At 40.0% G+C, this 21646-nt stretch overlaps 1 protein-coding gene across 1 annotated transcript in view; it reads right to left on the bottom strand.

Moving 5' to 3' along the window:
* The window catches only part of ADAMTS5 (ADAM metallopeptidase with thrombospondin type 1 motif, 5), a 40692-nt gene that overhangs the window by 3282 nt on the left and 15764 nt on the right, over positions 1-21646 (bottom strand). The window contains exons 3-7 of the mRNA XM_009327798.1: positions 10776-10943; positions 4379-4662; positions 2944-3127; positions 2315-2490; positions 1288-1463 (exon numbers count right to left, since the gene is read on the bottom strand). Coding sequence (XP_009326073.1) covers positions 1288-1463; positions 2315-2490; positions 2944-3127; positions 4379-4662; positions 10776-10943 — 988 coding nt within the window. The remainder of the gene's footprint in view (positions 1-1287; positions 1464-2314; positions 2491-2943; positions 3128-4378; positions 4663-10775; positions 10944-21646) is intronic.

A 21646-nucleotide genomic window follows, 5' to 3' on the forward strand; every position in this document is an offset into this window, starting at 1 on the left:
ATAAATTCATTCTCAAAGTCATTTTTGACTGCTATTAATCAGTATGTCGAAATGTATAGAAATAAAAGGTCATTTCAGGAGTCAGATTTCAACTCCTGGTAGCTTCCAAAATGCTATGTAAGAATTTGGAAGATATAAAACAAAATCAAGTTTGTGTACATTTTGAAAGATGGTACACTAATGCAGTCACAGAAACCGAGTAGAAATTGTCAACTGAAAGTTTCTAAGAGTAGATCACTACAGCAGTCCTTTGAGACCTTGGAATCTATATAAATGATAATTAAAAATCCCCATTTTTCTATGAACCTTAAGACTTGAAGAGGGAGGGAAACGAGTTCAGACAGAAAGCAGACTGACTTGACATTGGTATCTCAGTACAAAGCTTAGTGCTGCCCTCAATGTGGTCAGGGAAAACCATGGCGGCGGTTCCTTTTATTTTACTTGTATTAAGTTTTGTTATAGTTAAAAGCTGAACTCTGACAGAAAAATGTCTTATGGATAACTGCTATAAATATTTTGACTTAAAAAAAAGCCCATCTGGAGATCGATATTATGCCAAGGGACATGAAGGGATATAGCAAATGCCATGCTTAAGCCTATGTTTACTTCTGACATCTCATCTAGTCATCTAAGCTCCGCATATACTCAGCAGTGTGAAAAGGTATTTTCAGTGTATAATCCCTCTCAGCTATTAAGGAAGACTTTCACAGCTGTGCTCTAATGCTGTCTGCTTCTCTCCACTAACTACACAAGGAATCCGTGTCACTAAATCAGGTGGGATGTCCTCGTCATTCAAAGTCAGATGAGATGAAACACGTTCTCAGTGTGTAACTTGCTAACACAGCATCATCTGGGAAATGCAGAGTTTCGGAGATACCCAGATTATTCTGACCCCAACAACCTTCTGATTCACTCCTCTCTTCCCTTTCCTTTCTCCTCTAGAAACCACAATCCATCTGACACAGTAAGATTAGCAAGTAGCACAAGATGCTATGCCTTATTCTAGGCAGACTTCCTATTAATGGGGTGCTCACCTGTATGACTGTCACTTTGTGTCAGAAATGAACTGGGTAGAGTGTTTTGCCAGTTGATTAACTGCCAGTTTTGGGGTAATGCTAAGAGGCCAGATGTAAACATCTGGAAAGTGCAATAAAGCACAGGCAATGTCCTTTTTTGCTTAATCGTCTTGTGAAAGTAAATTGCATTTAGAGACAGAAAGAAAGCAAGCACATAGCAGAGTTACTATTTGCACAACAAGATACATTTACTAACACTAAAGATCAATACCTCTTTTTGGTAAAGGTTCCCATGACTTTTGTGCAGCTGGAATTGTCTCCTCCACACACCCCGCACTTGTCATACTGGAGCTTTGAGCCGATGATGCCGTCGCAACCAGTGCGGACGCATTTTCCCCGGACGCAGACTGAATTACTGTACGGTCGACATTCAGTCCCATCAGTTACCTAGGCAATCAAATGACCGTTAGTTAAAACTACCACGGAAAAGATTTGCTTTTGTGAATCTGACTGGCAAAACCCAGTGGCTTATTTATGTCACCTACTCAGAACAGAGTGCTCACCCTGACAGACCAGACTGAGTTTCTCTAACATTCCCAGCACAAAAGCAGACGACAGTTAGCAAAGGGCTGAAAAGCAATGACAGGTAACTCCACCGTAAGACACTAAAATGACCCTGGCTTTAACGATGATCTCACAGCTTATTAATAATAACAATAACAGTACTTGTAGATAGCCTTGCATTTGAGCTATCTACATCTAAATGTTACCTTCATAACATTTAGAGGCAGAAAACTGCAAGTGTAAGCATGGGAGACAAGTCAGTTCGAATTGCATCTGATGTAACAAACTGACCGCAAGTCACATCTATACTAATTGGCTAATTATTCTATATTAATTGGCTCCATAAGAGTTACTCTGGACTCCCTTAACATAATTCAGGGTAAAACTTATTCTTTTACTCATACTACTGTTTCTCCTCCAGAAAACCCCAGAATGACAGATGACTCTCCAGGCAAAAACCCCTTTATCCACTCCTGAAAACAAACTAGTGCAGAGCGCACTAAGAGGCCCTTATTTTTCATGAATCCCCATATTGAGATGTGGAAAAACTTACTTCATGTTAGAAGCTAATTCTGGTCCTAATGTATAACCAGTGGATCAAGCCATTAAATCTAATCACACAGTTAAATCTTTGAATCATATGATTAACTTCTTTTCCCTTGTTGTAGGAAGATTTCTAAGATACAGGACACTTCCAAACTGGAGCATGAAATCATGATTGGAGATGCCATTACCTTCTGAGAAAACACCACATAATAGCCAGTTCCTTTGGCTCGGCAGGTGAGCTTGCAAACGTCTCCGGGAAGCACTCCAGCATACTTGGGGACCCATTCAACAAATGTCTTGACACCCTTTGCATCAGACTGATAGCCATTCCTTGCTTCACACTGCTCTTGTCGAAAAGATTTAGCTGTAGAATTATTCACATCATTAGTGACTATTTCAGACCATGCTGCAAATATCATTATGCCCATCTATTATTCCAATTTCTTTTTTACATAATTTTTAAGTTATGTCACTTCACCTCTTTACTTAGAACTGGCCTTCAAATCCTTCAACTGTTTTAGCTTGGAAATCTTCCCATGACATAATAAGCATTAAAGGACTAAAGTTTGCATTACGGTTCATTTTCCAGGACTGAAATTTCTTTTCATTCAAGTGTCCTTTCTGTACGGCGTCAGAGTGGGGATGGGGGAAGAATTATGGTATTGTATTAATGATGAATGTCTTGCCTTGGTAAATACATTTTGGAGAAACTACAATGGACACCTTTGTTGTTTCCTTTCACAGTAGATGTTCAATATTTACTATCTATGAACATAAAGGCTGGAGCACGAAGGCACTTCGGCACGAAGGCACTTACCATTTGCTGGGCATGGTGTGATGTTGCAGGAGCGGTAGATGGCCCTCTTGCCGGTGCAGTACCGGCCGTTGTTTCTAGGAGCTGGGTTATTGCAGTGCCGATAAGCAAACTGAACTCCTCCGCCACAGGTACGGGAACACTGCCCCCAAGGTCCCCAGGACCCCCAGTTACCATGGCTTGAAGCCTGAAATAGATGGAACAGTGGGAGGTAAGGACATCATCCAAGTGTGAATAAAGGTGCTACATCTCAAAGACACTGCTAATGTTTTCCTCAACTGAAGGCAATTCCTTGATCATTTTAATCAGGGATAATGGGTCTTAGGAGCCTCTTTCTCCCAGCAGAGATAACTTCTGTCTTTTATCTGCACGTTGATGACATCTCATTTGGCACTGTGCACGCAAAGGCAATTCTAGGCCTTGCTCTGCACAGCCGCCCTCAGCTTGTTTCATGGAAGACACCCGTGCACCAGAAACGGTGCCCATAGTCTCATGTGCTGCTCTCTTATTTTTTGCTATTCCTACCAATAGGGCCCCTTAAACTAGCTCCAGGGGGTTCGGCTCCCAGGATATGTTCATAAGGATAATCTATGATTAATTAAATGCAATTATTGTGATGTGTAGGTATTGCTCTGAATTACTGGCAAGAGATGGAGTTGTCAGATATAGTTTGCAACTCTGCTAAATTAGCAACCTAGGAGGAGTATTGCAACAGCATGCAGAAGTACATCATTTCATAAAAAAGGGTGTTATAAGGGCTGTAGCTTGATTTGAATGACTCTCATAGTTTGTGAATAGCTTCACAAAGCTCTACAAGCCCCTACCTCTTTTGTGGGTATAACAGAAGGGGCAGTGCTACTGTCTACCCAGTAAATTTAGAAGTATCTGTACTGTGCAGTTGACAGTTCTCATGAGCCTGGGGACTCTTCAGATGTATAAAGTTGACAGAGGGGACTCTGTCACTGGAGGTACAAACTTTTCTGCTCCAGAAATTATATTCTGGATGAACTTCATCCACCTTTCTCTTCACTAGGGTTAGGGCCCTGGGGCCTTTCAGATGAGGGCTGTAAATTAAATTTACAGATTTAATTTACCTCACCGCCCATTGCCAAGAAGTCAGGAAACTAAGAATAGGTCCTTGACAATCTTTCCATATGTCCTGAGACCTGACTTACTGAATGGGCAAATCCTCTACTCTGAAGAGATGCTCCCAGTTTTCCAGGAATGAAGGCTTTCATACTTCAAGAAGAAAACATGCTTCCTGAAACTCAGCAGTGTTTTTCCTATATCCCTCAACAATAAAACTCCAATTACATACTAAAAAATAAGGCAGCTTTCAATCTGACTTCCATAAAGTCCCTTTCACTCCCACAAAAATCAGCGCCTTTGAGGCCTTTAGGCCTTCTAAAATTCCCTAGGGTCACAGCTGGTAACTTACTGAGTAGTATTTCTTCTTGGTTTTGTCAACACATTTCCCCTGGAGGCAGATCCTCCCTTTTCCACATGGTGTTCCCTCCACAGCAGGCAGCTTCTTAGTCAGACAAACCATCTGACCTTGGCGCACAACTGCACACCAGAGGCGAGAGCACACATCCATACCAGGACACACTGTGTATTCGGGTCCAAACGCCAGTTTGCACTGACGAATGGCATCGTAGGTTTGTCCTGGAAGCTCCTCGGGGCCCAGGATCTGCTTCCTCGGTTGGTCCAGCAAACAGTTACCTAAAAGAGCAAACCAACCTATTATTACTCATTTCCTAGTTTTCTCTGCAGTTCTGTAAATCTGTCATTCAAGTTAGGCAGACCGATAATGACAGCGAGCCTCATTCAAAGGATGCTGACGTGAATGGAAAGGCTCTCTGAGGTGTCATCAGGTTTTGGACAAGGCAATACTATTGTACACTTGCTGTGTTCTCACCCAGCAGCACACCAGGTGTCGAGTTGCCTATTTCCAACATGAGGGTGTAAATGAGTTTTACTCAGGTCCCTTTGGCCTTCCATCCTGGTTTCCTTTATTTGAATTTACTCTGAACACATTCAACTCTATTTATCTGTTTGCAATTTAAGGAATGCTCAAGACTCATGGCAAAGTAAGCAAAGTTGTCATTTGAATTTTGAGACAGAATGTCAGAAATGGTAAAGCTTCTAAAGGGATGCCCGAAAAATCACAAAAAACAGACTTGTAGCCAGTGAGGCACTTAAAAGAAAAAAAAGAAAAAAACCTCAACAGATCAAAGGAAAAATATAAGCTGCATATCAAAACTAATGTTGGCGGTAAATCTGGACTAGGCTTTCCTTGTAAGGAATGATACTTGGCTGCTTCTGGAATTAGTTTGAAAAGGGCTATCCATTTTATACAAAAATACATAAATAACAGAAAGAAAAGAAAGAAATAGCATAAACATAAAGAATTGAATATGTGTTTTGAGATATATTGCAGAGGTCAAGATTTGTCTGGCACACTCTAAAAATGAGAATTCACATTTAGGTTCTAGAGGATCTACTGATAGATTTTTTTTTACTATTGAAAAACTTCCTTGTTGACATGCAGAATTATTTATTCAGAGTAACCTCTTCTACACTTCATGAAAGGGATATGTGGTCTGGGCAAGCTTCATTTATCCTTGGCCAAAATAACTTACCACAATTTACCTCACTTTGGAACCTACACCAGTGTTCTTCAGTTGGCTCATGGGTGAAAAAAGGCTATCTATAAAATCCTCACTACTTACACAAAAATGGAATAGAATTTCAAGCTATGGCAGTGAATTTAAACAAGCCAAATGCCCCATCTCTCAATGGCTTGTATTTTCCCTCCAGAACACACACTTACTGCAGCTGTTCTTTTTTTCCTCTAAAGTCTAAGGCCAATTAGCCAAATCAGCCAAAAATTCTTTCTGCATCATCACTTACTACCAAAAAACTCTCTGTCTTGTTAAACTTGTTCCATTTGTCCTTTGCTGACCCTGATTTACCCTAGCCTTATCTTCAATCTGGATTATGCTGACTTTTTAAATGAAGACAAGGTGTGCCAATGCTAACTGATGAGTTGAGTGCCACGCGATAAAGATAATTAAAAGTACCCTAGCATTCAAAGCCTGTTGTAGTGTAAAATACAAAGTCATGGTCAAGAGTGAGGAAGCACAGATCTTTTTTTCTGGGGTTTCTGAGAAGGACATCATTGGCAAAAGTTGCTGTCAAAAATACACTCTGTAAAAGCAAAGAACAGCAGAAGTCCTACTTCATATACCTTGTGATTGGGGAGGAAGCTAGTACATACAGTGTTAGGGCGGTGATGGGAAGGCACTAGAATGTCAATGTTTAGTGGTATACACTACTATTATATACATACTGCAGCGTTTATCAAACTCCCAAAGTGCAACCATTATTCAGTATTTTAAAACATCGTAATAACACATAGTTTCGCCAGGACAGACACTGCTGCCCATCACTGAGATCTACCATGACTGACATGACTGGAAATATAAATTTAGAGAAAAAAGAAAAAAAAAGTCACATCCTTACATATATTTCATTTGTCAATCATTTTAGTTAACACCCATTTGAATATCTTTCACATGTGAATAACAGGTTTCACAAGCTTACATAGCAAATATAGCATTTTTTCCCCTTCAGAATACAGGGGAATGAGATCCAAAGTTCTCCTTAACTGATACTGCTCTGAGGAAACACTTATAATGTCTATAAAGCTAGGTGTTCCAGCTGATCTCACATGATAAATTCAAAACTGAAGATAGGAAAGGCCCCTAAGGCTTCCCCGGGGGGAGGGGGGGGAATCTTTACGTTTATGGATAGCAGCAGTGGTAATCTATGTTTAGACAAGTTGCAGTGAAGTGCAGGTGTTTTCACCACCAGCTGGTCCAATCTCCTACTCGTAATGGTCAGAAAAGACAGAGTTAAGAAGTTGGAGAACGGTTTGCCCTGGCCCCCCTGGTTGAGAGGGGCAGAGAGAGCTTCAATTCACTACATTACATTGTAACATACAGAGCATGTATATACTGCTATTCCCATTTTTTCTCCCGAGTACCAAAGAACATCTGTGTGCCCTGGAATAGAGCAACATTGTTGTCTGACAACAGTGTTAATTAAGCCATCTCATTATCTCTCCTCAATGTTATGTGCAATATATCTTGGGAAAAAAAGGCAGAATAAGATCTGTGCAGGAAGCAGATAACCAGGATGTAAATTAATTAAAATAGAAATAGTCCTTGTTTCAGTTGCACAGAGCACCCAGCACTCTGACAAACACAATAAATCGCAGGCAATCATAGCACAGCCTAGTGGTTGGCATGACAATAAAGGCAATTAGTACCTTAGGAGAGGGTTGGCTAAAAGCAGATGGAAATAAACGTCACTGTCTTCTAGACACTAACTGAGCCTTTTCTTCCTGAATGTCAAACTGCTGTCTGGGGTCATCTCATGAGTGTAAAACAAACGCTGACATCATGACAATGATGTTTATAGTTCTCAGAGTGGGCCTCAGGAGACAGGGAATCAGCACCTTGATCCTCCCCAGACCTCCTGGTTGACCTTGGACAAGACATTTATATTTGGATTTATTTAGCTGACTTTAACTGTATGTAATGCTGGTGTCTGCAATTCAGTCAGCTGTCAGATGTTTCACTACTCACGCAAATGAGTTTATGGTGTAATTCAGCACCACTAATGCAATTCATGAGATCAGTCAAATCATTGATGCCATTGATTAGACCCCTCTGCACTACAATGGAAACTTAAAATACCCAGTTTAGGAGTAGCTACCTACATAGTAAATACCCACATTTTATAAGATGAGTCCGCTCCCCAACATCGCTTTCCAAATTTAGAAAATAGGAACACCAATACTTGATAAAGTGATGTTAAGGAATTAGAGAGTCAAGACTGTGATGTTTGCTGTTACAGCAGTATGGGGTGAACATCTAAATTTATATGGGAAACTTACTTGAAAGCTTTGGTAAGACATTTACTGTTCTTTTGTAGTAGAATACTGCTCACAGATCCAAACTTCTGGACTTCATTCACATTTCATTATGCTTAGCCATAAGGAGCAGCAGATGAAGCACTTTATTTCCCCACACCAATGCTGCCATGCCCTGTTTGTCACAAAGCACAATTCATAAGCTCATGCCCGCTCAGACCAAAAGCCTGGTGCAAACTGCTTATGCTGCCTATTAGAGAATGGAAGAGTCTCCTCTTGTTCAGTGTTTCACACATAAGCTTCCTGTGACTATGCAAAATCTGGTCACAAACATCCTAGAAGACAGCCTGGCATATGAATATTTGTATTCTTTCATTGCAACTGCTATTTTGTGCCTTTCTCGTCTACATTATGCCTGCAGCACTGCTCAAAATTACACCTGAATGGCTAAGTTTTTTTTTTCTCTGCCTAGCAGCTCTTGAGAGAGATAGGATTTTCTTCTTTCTATGGGAAGATTGCAGGGGAGCACCTTCTTGAAAACAAAAAGGGAGGGAAAACACTGCAACTACACGACAGTACGTCTGCCCCAGCTAAGGAAAAAAATGAGCAACCCAAAAAGCAGACACATGCTTATTCTGAACGAAACACGGAAATATGGCACGTTTGCACTGTTTTATTATCAGCCCAAAGCAGTCTGAAAGGCAGCGTCATGCTCTACTAGGATCCTGTGGTTTCTGGTACACTCAGCATACATTACAAATGTATTCATTCACTGGCTGGAAGAAGAAAACAAAACCAGAAGTTCCCTTCCTCAAATAACGCATGTCCTTTCAGCACAATAATTTGAAGAAACTGCAACTGAAATCATTGACTTCATTTTTACTTCATAGATAGTATTTGTGTTGAGGCAAATCTTTGATTTAAGATAAGTAACTGAAAAATTATAAACTTCAACAGAAAACGGAGACTGTTACTTAGAAAAGGTCTCTGAAGGCCTGATCTATCAAGAACAGAGATTCCCTAAACATTGTATATTTGAAATCACACCAATAGCATCAGTAATAAAATTAATTTCCAGAGGACTATGGAAATCTACGGCGAGAGTTTCAAATTTTCTGTGAATTATTTCATCACATCGATAACTCTTTGGGACTACATGCCTGAGTGATAACTACTCATGAGTATTAGAAAGGGCAATGTACCCTAACCTATCTGTTAACACACTGACAGATCCTAAGCCCTTTACATGCAGCAAAGAATACATGAATTCGTGAAAAGTGTCAGCAGTTGAGGACTGCTAAGCTTTGTGTACAGGAAAACAGCACTCAGGCTGAACAAGGAGACCATAATGTAGCTCTGAAGGACCTGAAGCTCCTACCTACTTTTACTGAAAAAAACTGGCAGACTTATATTCTTAGACCTGTAGGACTGATTGTTACAGCCCCTTCTTACTTCCACATTAAGACTGGACCTCAGGGATAAGGGTCCAAATTTCAAGCATCCCCCAAGGTACAAACAAGCCAAAGGTGAGGTGGGTGGGAGAAATGCTCTCCGGTGGGAGAAATCCTCTCTTTGCTTTCTTTATTGTTGGAGAAAGCAGCTAGCTGGATGCATAGTAAAGGAAAGAAGTCAGGTCACAAAAAAAGGGAAAAAATGAGAACAACCTTTCTACTCGCCTGCCGCAGGAGAGGAACAGAAGAAGAAATGTAGTTCAGAGTTCCTTGCGCTCTCTAAGAGGTCACTCATGGATGGCAAGGGAGGTCCCTTTTTTTTTTTACCCCAGTGAACGGTACTGTACCTCAGTAACTAAACTCAAAAAGGAAAGTTCTCTTCATATGTGGAAACTAACTTGGTAATACTAAGTCAATGCCAGAGCAATATGGACCATAAAACAGGACAGTACAGATTAATGGATCTAATAAGATTGAGTGAAAAAATGAAGTCATTCTCCAATAGAGGAAAACAGGAGAAAATATTTCAGAGAGCACGGAAATTAGCCGACAAAATATTTAAAAGCAAAAAACCCTTTACATTCAGCAGACATACCATACTTTTTATCCATAAGCATTTCGGTTGCCATAACAACTTGATCCATTCACTCAATTATGTCATTTTTATCTCAGCATTTTGGAATTTGAATGGTTTGTTTAAGAACTGCAGTTGCTTTGGGAGCACAATGAAGACTTTAAAATGCATTAAAGAGTGAAGACTATGCTTTTTTATTACTACTTTTGGAAAATGAAACTTTTGCACTTATTCTCCAAAGGGTAAATGACATATTTAGCAAATACTAGTTACATGACTTGGAAGGTAAGCTCCTGGGGCAGAAGTAATGTTTCATCATATACAGCACAGAGGAGTCTTAATTCTTGCTTCCAGCCCCTCTGCATAAACATATTAAATACAATGGCATTATAAACGTAATAAATATAATGGCATTATAAACATAATGAATGTCATTAATGGTAATGAGAACACATACACTCTGCTCATATCTGTAGTCTAACGCTAAGTACACCATATCATCCATTTTAATTTCTGTGAGGAAAAAGCCTCTTCCTTGTGTCCTCTGTTTAAAGTACTCTCTGAGCTCGTAGCTGTGGCATTTGGGAAGACAAGACTAATTTCATGCTTTTAAAAAAACCTCTCCACGTTCCAGACCAAATTATTGCCAACACACACTCCATCAACTCTTTCTTCTCTCTTGCATTTGAACCATGCAAAGGGAGGGTGAGACTCTGCCAGGCTTTTAGACCTTTGCCTTGTTTTGCAAGACTTCCAAGATAGTCCTGAAGATGAGCAAGGAATGAACAAGCTGGTATAAAATGTTCTTATCGAAAAAACAGATCACAGTAAAAACTAACATGTAGCTGACACAAGGTGTGATAATACATACCATGACCATCATCGAAAAACTCTGTTATAGTTGCTGAAGTGCATTTGGACCAGGGTTTCGAAGCATCGATGCTAGTCAGAATGGAGGACATCAGGCGCTTATCTTCCATGGAGCCAAAGTTCTCCTCACAAAATTTGGAGTCATCATGGGAAAGCCCAAGCAAGTGCCCTATAGAAATGAAACAAACAATTAAAATGATATGACTATCCATAACAGAGTTTACCAGCTGGAGCTCACAGTCAAGGTAAAATGAATTCTATAATTCATTCTCCAAGTTTGAACAGCAGCCCAAAGCAGGCCACTTGAAATGTGCTATCTCTGCCTGAAGACAAACAAGCTGTGAGAGTTTACACCATTAGATATAGCAAGGAAGTAATGCCATCAGCTGACAGGTCATCGAACTGTGCTAACTGAAACCTGATGAAGTCTGAAGTGAACTGTACTCATTTATATTAGTCAACAATTTAGTTCCTACTGTTTTTCCAAATCCTCTTCAGCAAGAAAGACTAATACTTCACTCTGTTCTGCAACTGTCTAGAATGGTGCTACAATAACTTTCTAAATGCACAAAAATGCTAGTACTTATGGAGCAATTAAACAAACCGTAGGTAAATTCTTAAAGTGCACTCCTCGCTGAAGTGCGAATACCCTCTACAATGCATCAAACAATCTGAATGACGTTTTCAAATAGTCTCTTCCATGTAGAGAGTCTTGTTTTGTGGGAGGGTGCTTTTTAGTCTTGTTTTAGTTAGGGTTTTACTTTTGCTGGTTTTTATTTTTAAATGTATATGGTATTGCACATTTATACTCCAGAACACAAAATAATGTGCACACAAAGCAGCACATGATGGAACTCGCAAAAATCCTTAACGTCCAGGGGAGTTCAGTCCAGTGCTAGGTGAGTTCTTACAAGCGCGACAGCAACCTTTTCTGTAGATCAGTGATCCCCATTTTCCCTAGTCTCTGGGCAACAGTAATAGATTGCAGGCAACACACTTCGTTCCCTCTGTAAACATCAGGTTTAACTTTAATTTCCATGCCCACACTGGATTATTTCACAGCCAACATACTATCCAAGAGTTAGAAGACTGAATGGGAACCAAAGCTGCAAGGAGCTCAAGCATGAACTTAACATTCACAGTCTTCAACCTAGGCCAGGAGATGATTAATCAGACATCCAGGGCTAGACCAAGAGTGCTTTAATGATATGGACAAAGACCACCCATCAAAGCCACTGCAGAGAAATAAACCTGATGCCCTCAAATAGCAGCTGAAGAGGCAGATTATATTATTCTGCAATAACTAAAAGCCTTCTACATACCATCGGCTTCACGTTTTGGTATAACTGCTGTAGACTAGCTGTAAGGTGACACAAGTAGGAACACTGATGGCAGAGTATCACATTCTGATATCCATAGCAATGGGCATGACAATAGTAATAACAATAATAATACCTACAACAGAGGCTGGAAAAGAAGAAAATCAGCAAATTTTACCTATTTGCCTTATATAAACTTGCTGTTGTGTTGTTTTCATCTGCTTTGGGGGCAAAGCCAAGAGCAAAGACATGGAGGCAGCACTCACTGCCGATCTGTATCTGAGATTAGGAAAGTAGCTACCTGACCAGAAGTCTGTGTTAAGGCTGCAGGAGATCAGAAATCAGGGTTTCTGTCCTGTGAGAGAAGCCAAGGTATCATCTGGCAGCCTTACTTGCATGCTGGGTTCCTGACCTAAGGATGGAGCTTCAGGAAAAGTGACAAGAGGACCTTGATCTATGACTTCTAGTTGTACCAGTGATGACTGAGAACAGCCCGTCTGTCTTCTGCAGCTACTGAACTCCCACTGGAGGGGAGGTGGGAAAGAGAATGAAGAGGGCATTTCTCTTTTTTTCTCTCTTCCCCTGATGTGCACACATTTACCAACATCATTCAGATATAGCTACTGTTTGAATAAAAGGCCCTGTAGTATTACAAATGCTAGTAGGAATTTATTCAAGGAACCTGGGCTAACACTGATGAGAGTTAATACTCCTTTCCCTGTTACTACTGTTGCTAATTGCTATTGCCATGCTGTATCACAAGTACGCTGCTGCAAAAACATAATGAATCAAACTTTCATACTGAAGGCATGTCTAATTACTGGTGTGTTTTATGTGCAAGATTTGGGCTTATTCTTTTCTGATAGGTAAAACCACTTTCCTTTGGCAATACTTATTATATATGGGCCAGATAATGCTATTTTTATTTTGCGCTGGGACACAATCAGTAGGTATGTGTCAAGTTTCAATCTGATACAGCACAATATAAGCACTTGTTCTGAAGATATGACATCATCTTTGTTTTATTTCAGCCAAATGCTGGTGTTGAGCAAAACAATTCACTGGTAAGATTATGATTTCAAGCAGACACATTTCTCTCACAGAGTAGCCAAATAGTCAGTACATCCCTTCTAACCTATAGAGCAAATTCTGTGGAGGTGTCACAGGCTGAGTTTAATGACTCAGTAGCTACTGTGCCAATGAGGACTACCTCTGACTGTGCCAAAGTCTAGACACTGACAACCAGTGTCTTCAGGAAATGCAAGGATGGTGTTATTTTTGGCTGCCGTTCTATACAATGTTATCGCTATGCTTGTGTTCGTGCTAATGCACTGAATGGCACCAGGTCACACCTCCTGCCTGAGAACTAGGAGCAGAGCTGACAGGTTAATGAACCTCAACACATGCCTAGTAGTAATGTAACTAGAACCATTTTCTGATGACATTAAATAACTCCTTGTAGCACGTTTCACCAGTGTTCTGCTAACTTAAGCAAACATTTACTAGAGAGGGCTTTAGCCCCATCCCCTAGCTTTTGTTGACGTACCCTCAATATGCGGCGCAGTTCCCCATTTAAATCTGGACTGCACACACGCTGCTTTGCAGAGCTGTTCAGGAGTTTCAGCCAGTTTCTTGTACTTTACTTGAATCTGTGCACTTGAATATGCATATATTACCAATCAATTATACAGAAATATTTGTAAAAAATTAGCCCAGCAAGCACGAAAACACCGTGCTGGTTGACCTAAGTCTCACTATAGCAACCTTCTCTGAGACAACTTGTATGCTTAAAGATTGCAGGAACAATGCTTTTGTATTTAATGTCCCAAGACTGCTCACAGTTGTTAACACTGCAAGAAATGACTTCACTGCAGCATGCTTGTGAAATAAGGTAATGAGGTTCTGTCAGTGGAAAAGGAGTTTTCGTTTCTAAGGTACTACATAGCTCTGGGTGAATAACAAAAGCTGAAGGATTGTTCAAAAAGTTCGGCTAAATAATATCAGATGGCACACAATGCATGTTCAGTGTAGGATATGAATAATACTTGGGTGCAAACTAGCAGTTTGAGAACTTAATTTTTTGGAGTGCTCAACATTTTATAGCACCATTCAGAACTACCAAAAACTCTGTGATGTGAAGGGTTCAGTCTTAATTCAAGTTTCTTAACCTTAACACCCTCTGATACCGCTCTGCAACTCTCCACCTGCTTAAGATACAACTTTATTCTCTATACGAATCCCTTTCTTGCATAACCATACTTCACCTTTTGTAACTTTGTTCATCTTACGTGATAGACATCCCACATGAGCACATAATAAATGACAATACAGTGCAGATACGCACAGGCCCTGTTAACGCTGATGCTTCTGAGTGTGCAACTTGGACATCTCTGAGTTTCTCTGCTACCTCTGACATTCTTTTAACACGTTTTTTTTGTGTGTAAGTTCCTCCTTGCACCAACTTCATCAGTCCTGGCTTCGGAAAGACCTCTTTGTCTTTCCTACGTGCGTTTTTCAGCCCGGCTCCTCCTGCAGTGCGATTTGTAAGCACAGCCTCAGCTTAGACTACTTACTGTCAGAGCAATGCAGTCACACCACATTAAACTATGGAAATCCTACAGCTGAGCAATGCGAATGCTCCTGGAGCGGGGCGGGGAGTGTATTGTGCTTTAGCTTGCTCCTGGCTTCCCTGCCTAAAGATGGTATAGTTTCCTTCCCTCTCCACTCTGAGAGACGCACTGACTCTGCGGAGAATGTAACTGCTGAGCTGTGGATTGAAGTTGTTCTTCTTCCTTTCTTTTTTCCTCCTCCATATACACAAAAAAAGAATATCCTTCAGATATGAGAAAGCTCGCAGCCAAATCTCAAGCTCTTAACTTTGAACAGAGAGACTGCAAATTTTTCCATAAAATGACTGCAAATTAGTCTCCCTCTCAGAAATGGCTGGACAGTCTCTGTGGAGAAGTTCAGAATAAATAAATAAAATGAAATGCTTCTCAGGCGACCATTCAGCACAGAACATTTCATCCCAAGTACTTTGGCAAAAGCACAGGAAACTGAAACAGGGTCATCTTCTGGAAAGTGTCAAGCTACTGGCTTCACCTTTAATTAAGAGTGCAGCATAACTTCTATACTTTACAATGATAAATGGGGTAAACAGAGGACATACCTCATTAACAGTGTCTACTTTGTCATATTAAATCAGGCCATTGTTCTAATGCATGACGAGGACTGAGTCACTTACGGGGCAAACTTCAGCTTTTCGAGGAGAAGCTTCCCAAAGTATTTGTGAATCTCTTGTTACTTTTAAATTTTTCAAAAATAATTTTAAAAAATCATGACAAGGAAAGAAGTAGTAAGTAGCGACTAATTTCCAAAATATGTAATTCTGATTGTCAGTATTTGAGCTTCTAAATTAACCACCAGTGACATTAGTGAGGGTAATATCTGTTCATGGCATTAAATATATGGATTCTATCTGTCCATACTGATATGCCAGTTAACTTCATATGTATGCTTACAAACACTCTGAATGCAACTTTCAAAGAATTTTATGGGACCGAAATTCCTAATACTTATCACAACCTAAATCTCTCTCCGTCCTAGTTTTGGCTTTTAAGGCATTCTGATCAGGCTTAGAACAGATCAAAATATATGACAAACTTCTAATGACTCTTAAAACTGTTTTTGCCTTTCATTAAAAATAATCAAAACTCAAAATATCACAGTGATCTGTAATCTCTAAATACTGTCTAGCTAATGTGTGCTCTTTTTAGCACAGAGGTGGGAACAACAAAGTACTTCTACACCTGCACCCTTCATCGTTTTGCATCCAAGAACTAAAGAAGGGACTCTTCTCTTGCTATTTGAAAAGTCACCGCCCCACCACCCCTCGCATGCATGAACATGCTGGTATTACCAGATACTGCTCAGGATGTTAGAGTGGCTTCTGGCATTTACCGGTGAGGTACTTCCTTTCATAAGAACCAATGTGAAAAAGTGACAGGTGATCCTTCAAGTGATCCTGTATGTAAGCATAATTCCAGCAAAAGTTTCGGGCAAAAGCGAAGACTTAACGAACACAAATCTTATAATGAAGGCTTTCAAAAACTACGTCAATTTTAGCACCACAACATTTTGTACTACTATGAACTTCAAACCAGGCCATTGAAAAAAGAAAAAAACAAAGGCTCCCAGCAGCTGTGTAAAATGATGACTGATTGAGAATGGGTTAGTAGATCATCTGATGTTTTCTACTTAATGAAGCATCTTACTGGTGTTGACAGTTCCCACTGAGTGAAAATGACATAATGTAATTTTACCAGCAGGATGGTGTTTAGTTAAGTTATGCTGTAGGAATGCACAAAATGGTAAAAGAAACAGATGGCGAGGAGGCAGGGTTTACCCTCGTGCAAGTGAAGAGGAGCTAGCCTTCTTGTAAATTGGTTCCTTCCCAAATGGCAAAAAGACCAACCAGCTAAATGGACTGACAGCCTTTCTACACAGCCTCCCTTCTCCCCTTGAGGTGAGAGAAGGTGTGACTACATCAGTAAACTGTTGAAAGCAGCATGAAAGCAACCTGCAGACTTTGAACCCTAATGTGTGTTGGAACATCATCTGCAGGGGGCTCTTGACACAGCTCAGTCTGTTTAGATCCTGAAGCAAGAAATGAAGGAGTCGCCAGCAGTCATCAGCCCCTGGATCCCGGTTCACCTGCACTGTCTGCATTCCTGATAGTGGACCTTGCACTGCACAAGCTTCCCTACCCAAACAACTACTGAAGGCCAACACCCTTTACAGCCCAACAGGAAATAATACCCCCAATGGGTTCAGAAAGAATTCCTACACCTTGTAGGAATGGGGTGTATATTCCTAATATAAGGTGGGAATACTCCAAAGCAATTATGACAAGTCAGCTAAAACTTACATCCTCTCTAAATATCAGGACACAAAGAGCAGTGCAGGTAAATCAGGAGCGCATCAGAGCTATGTTGGGTGTGTGGTGAAGCACACTGCACTGCAGCTATTTTCTTCTGAGGAGCGCTGGGAAGCAAAACAGAAATTTGGATATTTCTGAATTTTTTAAAAATATGTTGCCAGACTATCTGTAGAGGTTTTCTGAGTGAACAGCATGCAAAAATTACTCTAATCTCATTTATTTTCCACTGGTATCTCAAGCATAGGAATAAAGAAAACAAAAAGTGTCCCCAGTGTACACCAAGTAAAACCCAGCCTTTGCTAAAACACATATCATGGTGGCTCTTCTGGAAAAAAACCCAATAACCTTGTTTATGGACATACACAGATCTCTAGTGCTTGAACTGAACAGCATGTCAAAGTACAGCTCTTGCACTGAATTTGACCACAGGACACATGCAAAGTGACACAGCATGCTAAAAAATGCTACAGGCATTGTAATTTGTTTTCTTAGAAACGCTCAGTTCCGATGAAGCATGTGTTTTTCAGTGAGGTCATGCCTTTCACCTAATTTTCAGTGGGGATGACAGGGGTACAAAAGAAGGTCAAGTGATTTGCCCAAAGTTACACAGTGAGTCACTGGCTCTCACGGGATCAGGATTCAGGAACCTCCTGGCTCAACATTCCTTGGTCTAACCACCAGCCATACCTTCTGCACGAGCCTCTTGCTCTCTCCTTTGCTAAACAAAGATTGCATGCGGTGACTCTTTTAAAATAAAACCATTTCTTTCTGCATGTACTGTTTTTCTAACTTGTGCGAGTACTTGACTCCTTGTTAAGAACTGCATACTGATATCACTCAGAAATCCTCCTGAAGTCATGGAAATGTTGCATAAAAAATGATGGACCTAAGCAATAACGATTAATAAAGTTGTTTTTTTATAAAACAGAAGTGTTTTGAATTACACAAGCTTACAAAAAACATGCATAGAATATAAAACTGGCTATTCCTCTTTCTTCATACTTGAACTTTCCTTCCAATTTTCTTTTCTTTGACTGCTATCCATCACTTATGAAAGAAAAAAGAAAAAAAAATATCACCCTCTCTTCTAAATCTCCAGCCCAGCGGCAGTTTTTAATATTTCTGGCTTAAAAGAGTTCTTCAGACTGAATGAAACAATAGTCTGAAGTGCAGCTTCTTTTCAGGAGCAGACATAAAAAAAAGGCACAATCAGACATTCATACACCAGTCCTGCAGAGTGCACACAAAACAAACTTCTACTGAAACGGCTTGTTATAACAGACTTCTGTGGGAGATCACAGACGCATCACCCCCATCAGACAGAAAATTTGCAGGCAAGATTCTGTCCAGGCAATGGGGACTGGGCAATCCAAAACCACCGTGTCCACATAGACTCAAATAATCATTAAAAAGATCTGGTCTTGGAGGTCCACCCTACATCTGCTATACTAATTAATGGGGCATGTAGAAGATAAATATTAATTTTAATGAAAAAGTGGGAGATGGTGACACCCATTTCACATCTGTCCAACTCAGAGTAACTCGCAAAGAATATAATTCATGGTAGCTCATGGTAAGTGAATGTCTGGGAGAGTAGATAGTGCAAGAATGTAAAAATAGCATTGCCAGCTGCCTGTTTATTGGGTAATTCTGCCTTTCTCTCTGTACCAGAAGTACTTTCCGCACAAAACCTACATGATCATATCGGTAGTATTTACCTGCCAAGGAGGAAAGTAATCCCTACTTTCCCCTGCAATCTGGAAAGCTGAGGCTTCAGGCACACACAGCTGAAGTGGACTTTTTTTAGAATCATAGAATCATTTAGGTTGGAAAAGACCCTTAAGATCATTGAGACCAACCTAACACTGCCAAGTCCACCACTAAGCCATGTCCTTGAAATAATTTTTGACAATGATTGTTCTGAAACACTAGGCAAAACACAGTTTCATTCTCAATTCTCTTATGGTTGCAGAGATACTGATACTTCACTCTATATATTTGGCTTTAAGTTACGATGTTTCAGGATCCATAGCAGCTTTACAAAGCATAGCACTTGTTTAATGTAATTCTTCATGAGGTTACATGTATGCAAAGATCAGCACAACTCCAGAAAACCTCTGAAAACTTGGGCAATGTTAGTGCTGTGTCTGAGTCGCTTCCTGAAGCCTCTGGTTGAGAACTTGGCCTTCCCTCTCCTCACTGCTCTGTCAGAATCGCTTCACAGACATTAAGAAGGCAAAGATCCCCAGTCTACTCAGACTTAAAAGTAGGTGGTAGATAAAGAAAAGCTCAAGCATATTAAAAACCTGAGGATTCAATTTTTCTACATCATATAAATTTCCCCCTTCCATCTCTCCACTTTTCCATACAAACTGTCTCAGTTTCACTAAAAAAGGTTTGTTTTAAGCACCATGTGTGCTGCAGGTGGAACAATTATATATTACATATAACATTATAAGTTAACCAAAGTATTGTTGGGCAAGCCAAGAATTTTTACCTAAAATTTTAACCAGCAACCTTTTGTACAACTGATACTAGTTTTTTGATGCATCAGTTAAATTTTCTGCCCCACTCTTCACCTCTTAGAATCATAGAATCATAGAATCATAGAATCATAATGGCCTTCTTGTGAAGGCTTAGCTTTGACTGCCCATCTTTTCTCTTAACCAAAGAGGATATGTCCATGAGCACTTAATTCAAGAGCTTTTGTAAGCAGAAGTTTAGATAGAACTTTGCAAAATGTTCAAAGAGAAGGAATCAAGCAATTTTCCTGATGTATGTCATCAGAGAAGACTTGGATGAGTATACCCTCTCTCTTTTTTGTTGTTTTAAGAAAGCAAATCTGCCTAAATAGATTACCTGGATATTTGCCTAAACTTCATCTGTCATGAAGGAAATATAACACGAAAGTTAGACAACCTTCACCATTTTTCATGTGCCTATGAGATTCTGTGCCCCTGGCAATGTATCCCCCTTGAAATGAAAAGCTACAAAAGATTTGTACCTGTCAGGTCTGAAGCTTGTCTTTGTCTGCTTTATCTTGACAGCCTTGAAATCAAAGGGCTACATGTTCAGCAGTGGAAAAGAAGAGATGACTGTATTTAGTTACTTCTGAGCGTATATAAAATAAGCACATGTGGTAAAATATGGAATGAGAGTATTTTTTTACTCTTCTATGGACATCAAAAGCAAGACTACCATTTAAATATCATACACATTGTTCTTGGTTTCAGTTTTTTCTGAAGAAGGGTCAGAATCATACAGTTTGCTATAAAGGTTACTAGGTCTACTACACGGTAGACATGGTTCTCTTCCTACAGAGGCCTACAACTCACATACAGGCTCAGGCTCTGAATACTTTCAATCCACTCAGAATTCAGCAAAATGGTATTTTGATGTATTCCAGTGAACCACCTGAGTAGGGACCCCAGGAGTGATACCTCACTTCTAAAATGGCTTCTTTACATAAAAGTATGCTCTCTAATAAAGCACTACACTTTGCTGACCGCGCTCGTGATATTTCTGTCCTCAGTGGTGGCAGATGCCACAGAATGACGGCATGCTGAAAAAGATTCGGTATTAAACACGTTATTTTCTAATTTTAGTTTCTGTACAGTTCCTTCATTTTAGATGTTACACAGTATAGCTGTGGAGGAAGTTGTGATAACTTCACATAACCATAGAAAATGAGGCTGAGAGGAGATCCTGAAAAGCCATCTCGTGCATCCCTCCACCCTAGGGTAGGATCAGCATCCCCTAAGCCACAGCTGTTTTAGCCAGCCAGCTCCTGTGAACCTCCAGTAACGGAGATTTCACAGCCTCCCCAAGCAATTCATTCTTGCCCTTAACTGTCCTTCTGGTTAGATGATTTTGGCTAATGCTTAAAGTAAATCTCCCTTGCTGCAATTTAAGACCATTACCCCTTGTGCTGTCCCAGGTGGACATGGAGAATGATTTATTACGTAAATTTTCGCAATGATTTTTTTTAATATATTTGAAGACTGCTTCTATGCCCCCCTTTGGCCTTCCCTTCTCTAAAGTCACATGTAAAAGATAAAAGAAAACTAATGAACAGAGGTTTAATTAGTTCCATGTAGCAATTTTAAAGCTATATTCTAAAAATAAAATACTTGGAAAGAACATCAGTAAACCATATTACTCAGGAGGATAGAAGGAGTAATAGCATGCCAGCATGGTTGCATAACAGAGAAATAGAAACTTTGCAAAAGGTCAAATGAACATTACCACTGAGCAAAAAGGCAGTGCTCTCTCTGTATCTCCTCTCAAAAAAAAAAAAAAAGAAAATAGAAAAGTTCTTCAAGATTGATGGAAAGAATAAAGATACATATAATTTAAGTTACTAGACCCATGTAACTCTCATTGAACTAAACTGGAGCTTTGCCTGCTTAAAGACTGCAGGAAGGACGCTTCAGCATTTAAGGACTAGATTGAAACTCAAGAGAGAAGTTTAATCCTTGGCTTTCCTTGAGACTTCCTTTGTGATTTTGGGAAATTACCTACTGATAAAATGAGCAGTAGCTCCACTTATTTTCTCTTGAACTCTTCTCATTTTGTTTTTGTAGATGATAAACCTTTTAGGATGGTGGGCTGTCT

The sequence above is a fragment of the Pygoscelis adeliae genome, unplaced genomic scaffold (genome assembly GCF_000699105.1).
Source record: "Pygoscelis adeliae isolate BGI_AS28 unplaced genomic scaffold, ASM69910v1 Scaffold14, whole genome shotgun sequence".
Taxonomy (NCBI): Eukaryota; Metazoa; Chordata; class Aves; order Sphenisciformes; family Spheniscidae; genus Pygoscelis; species Pygoscelis adeliae.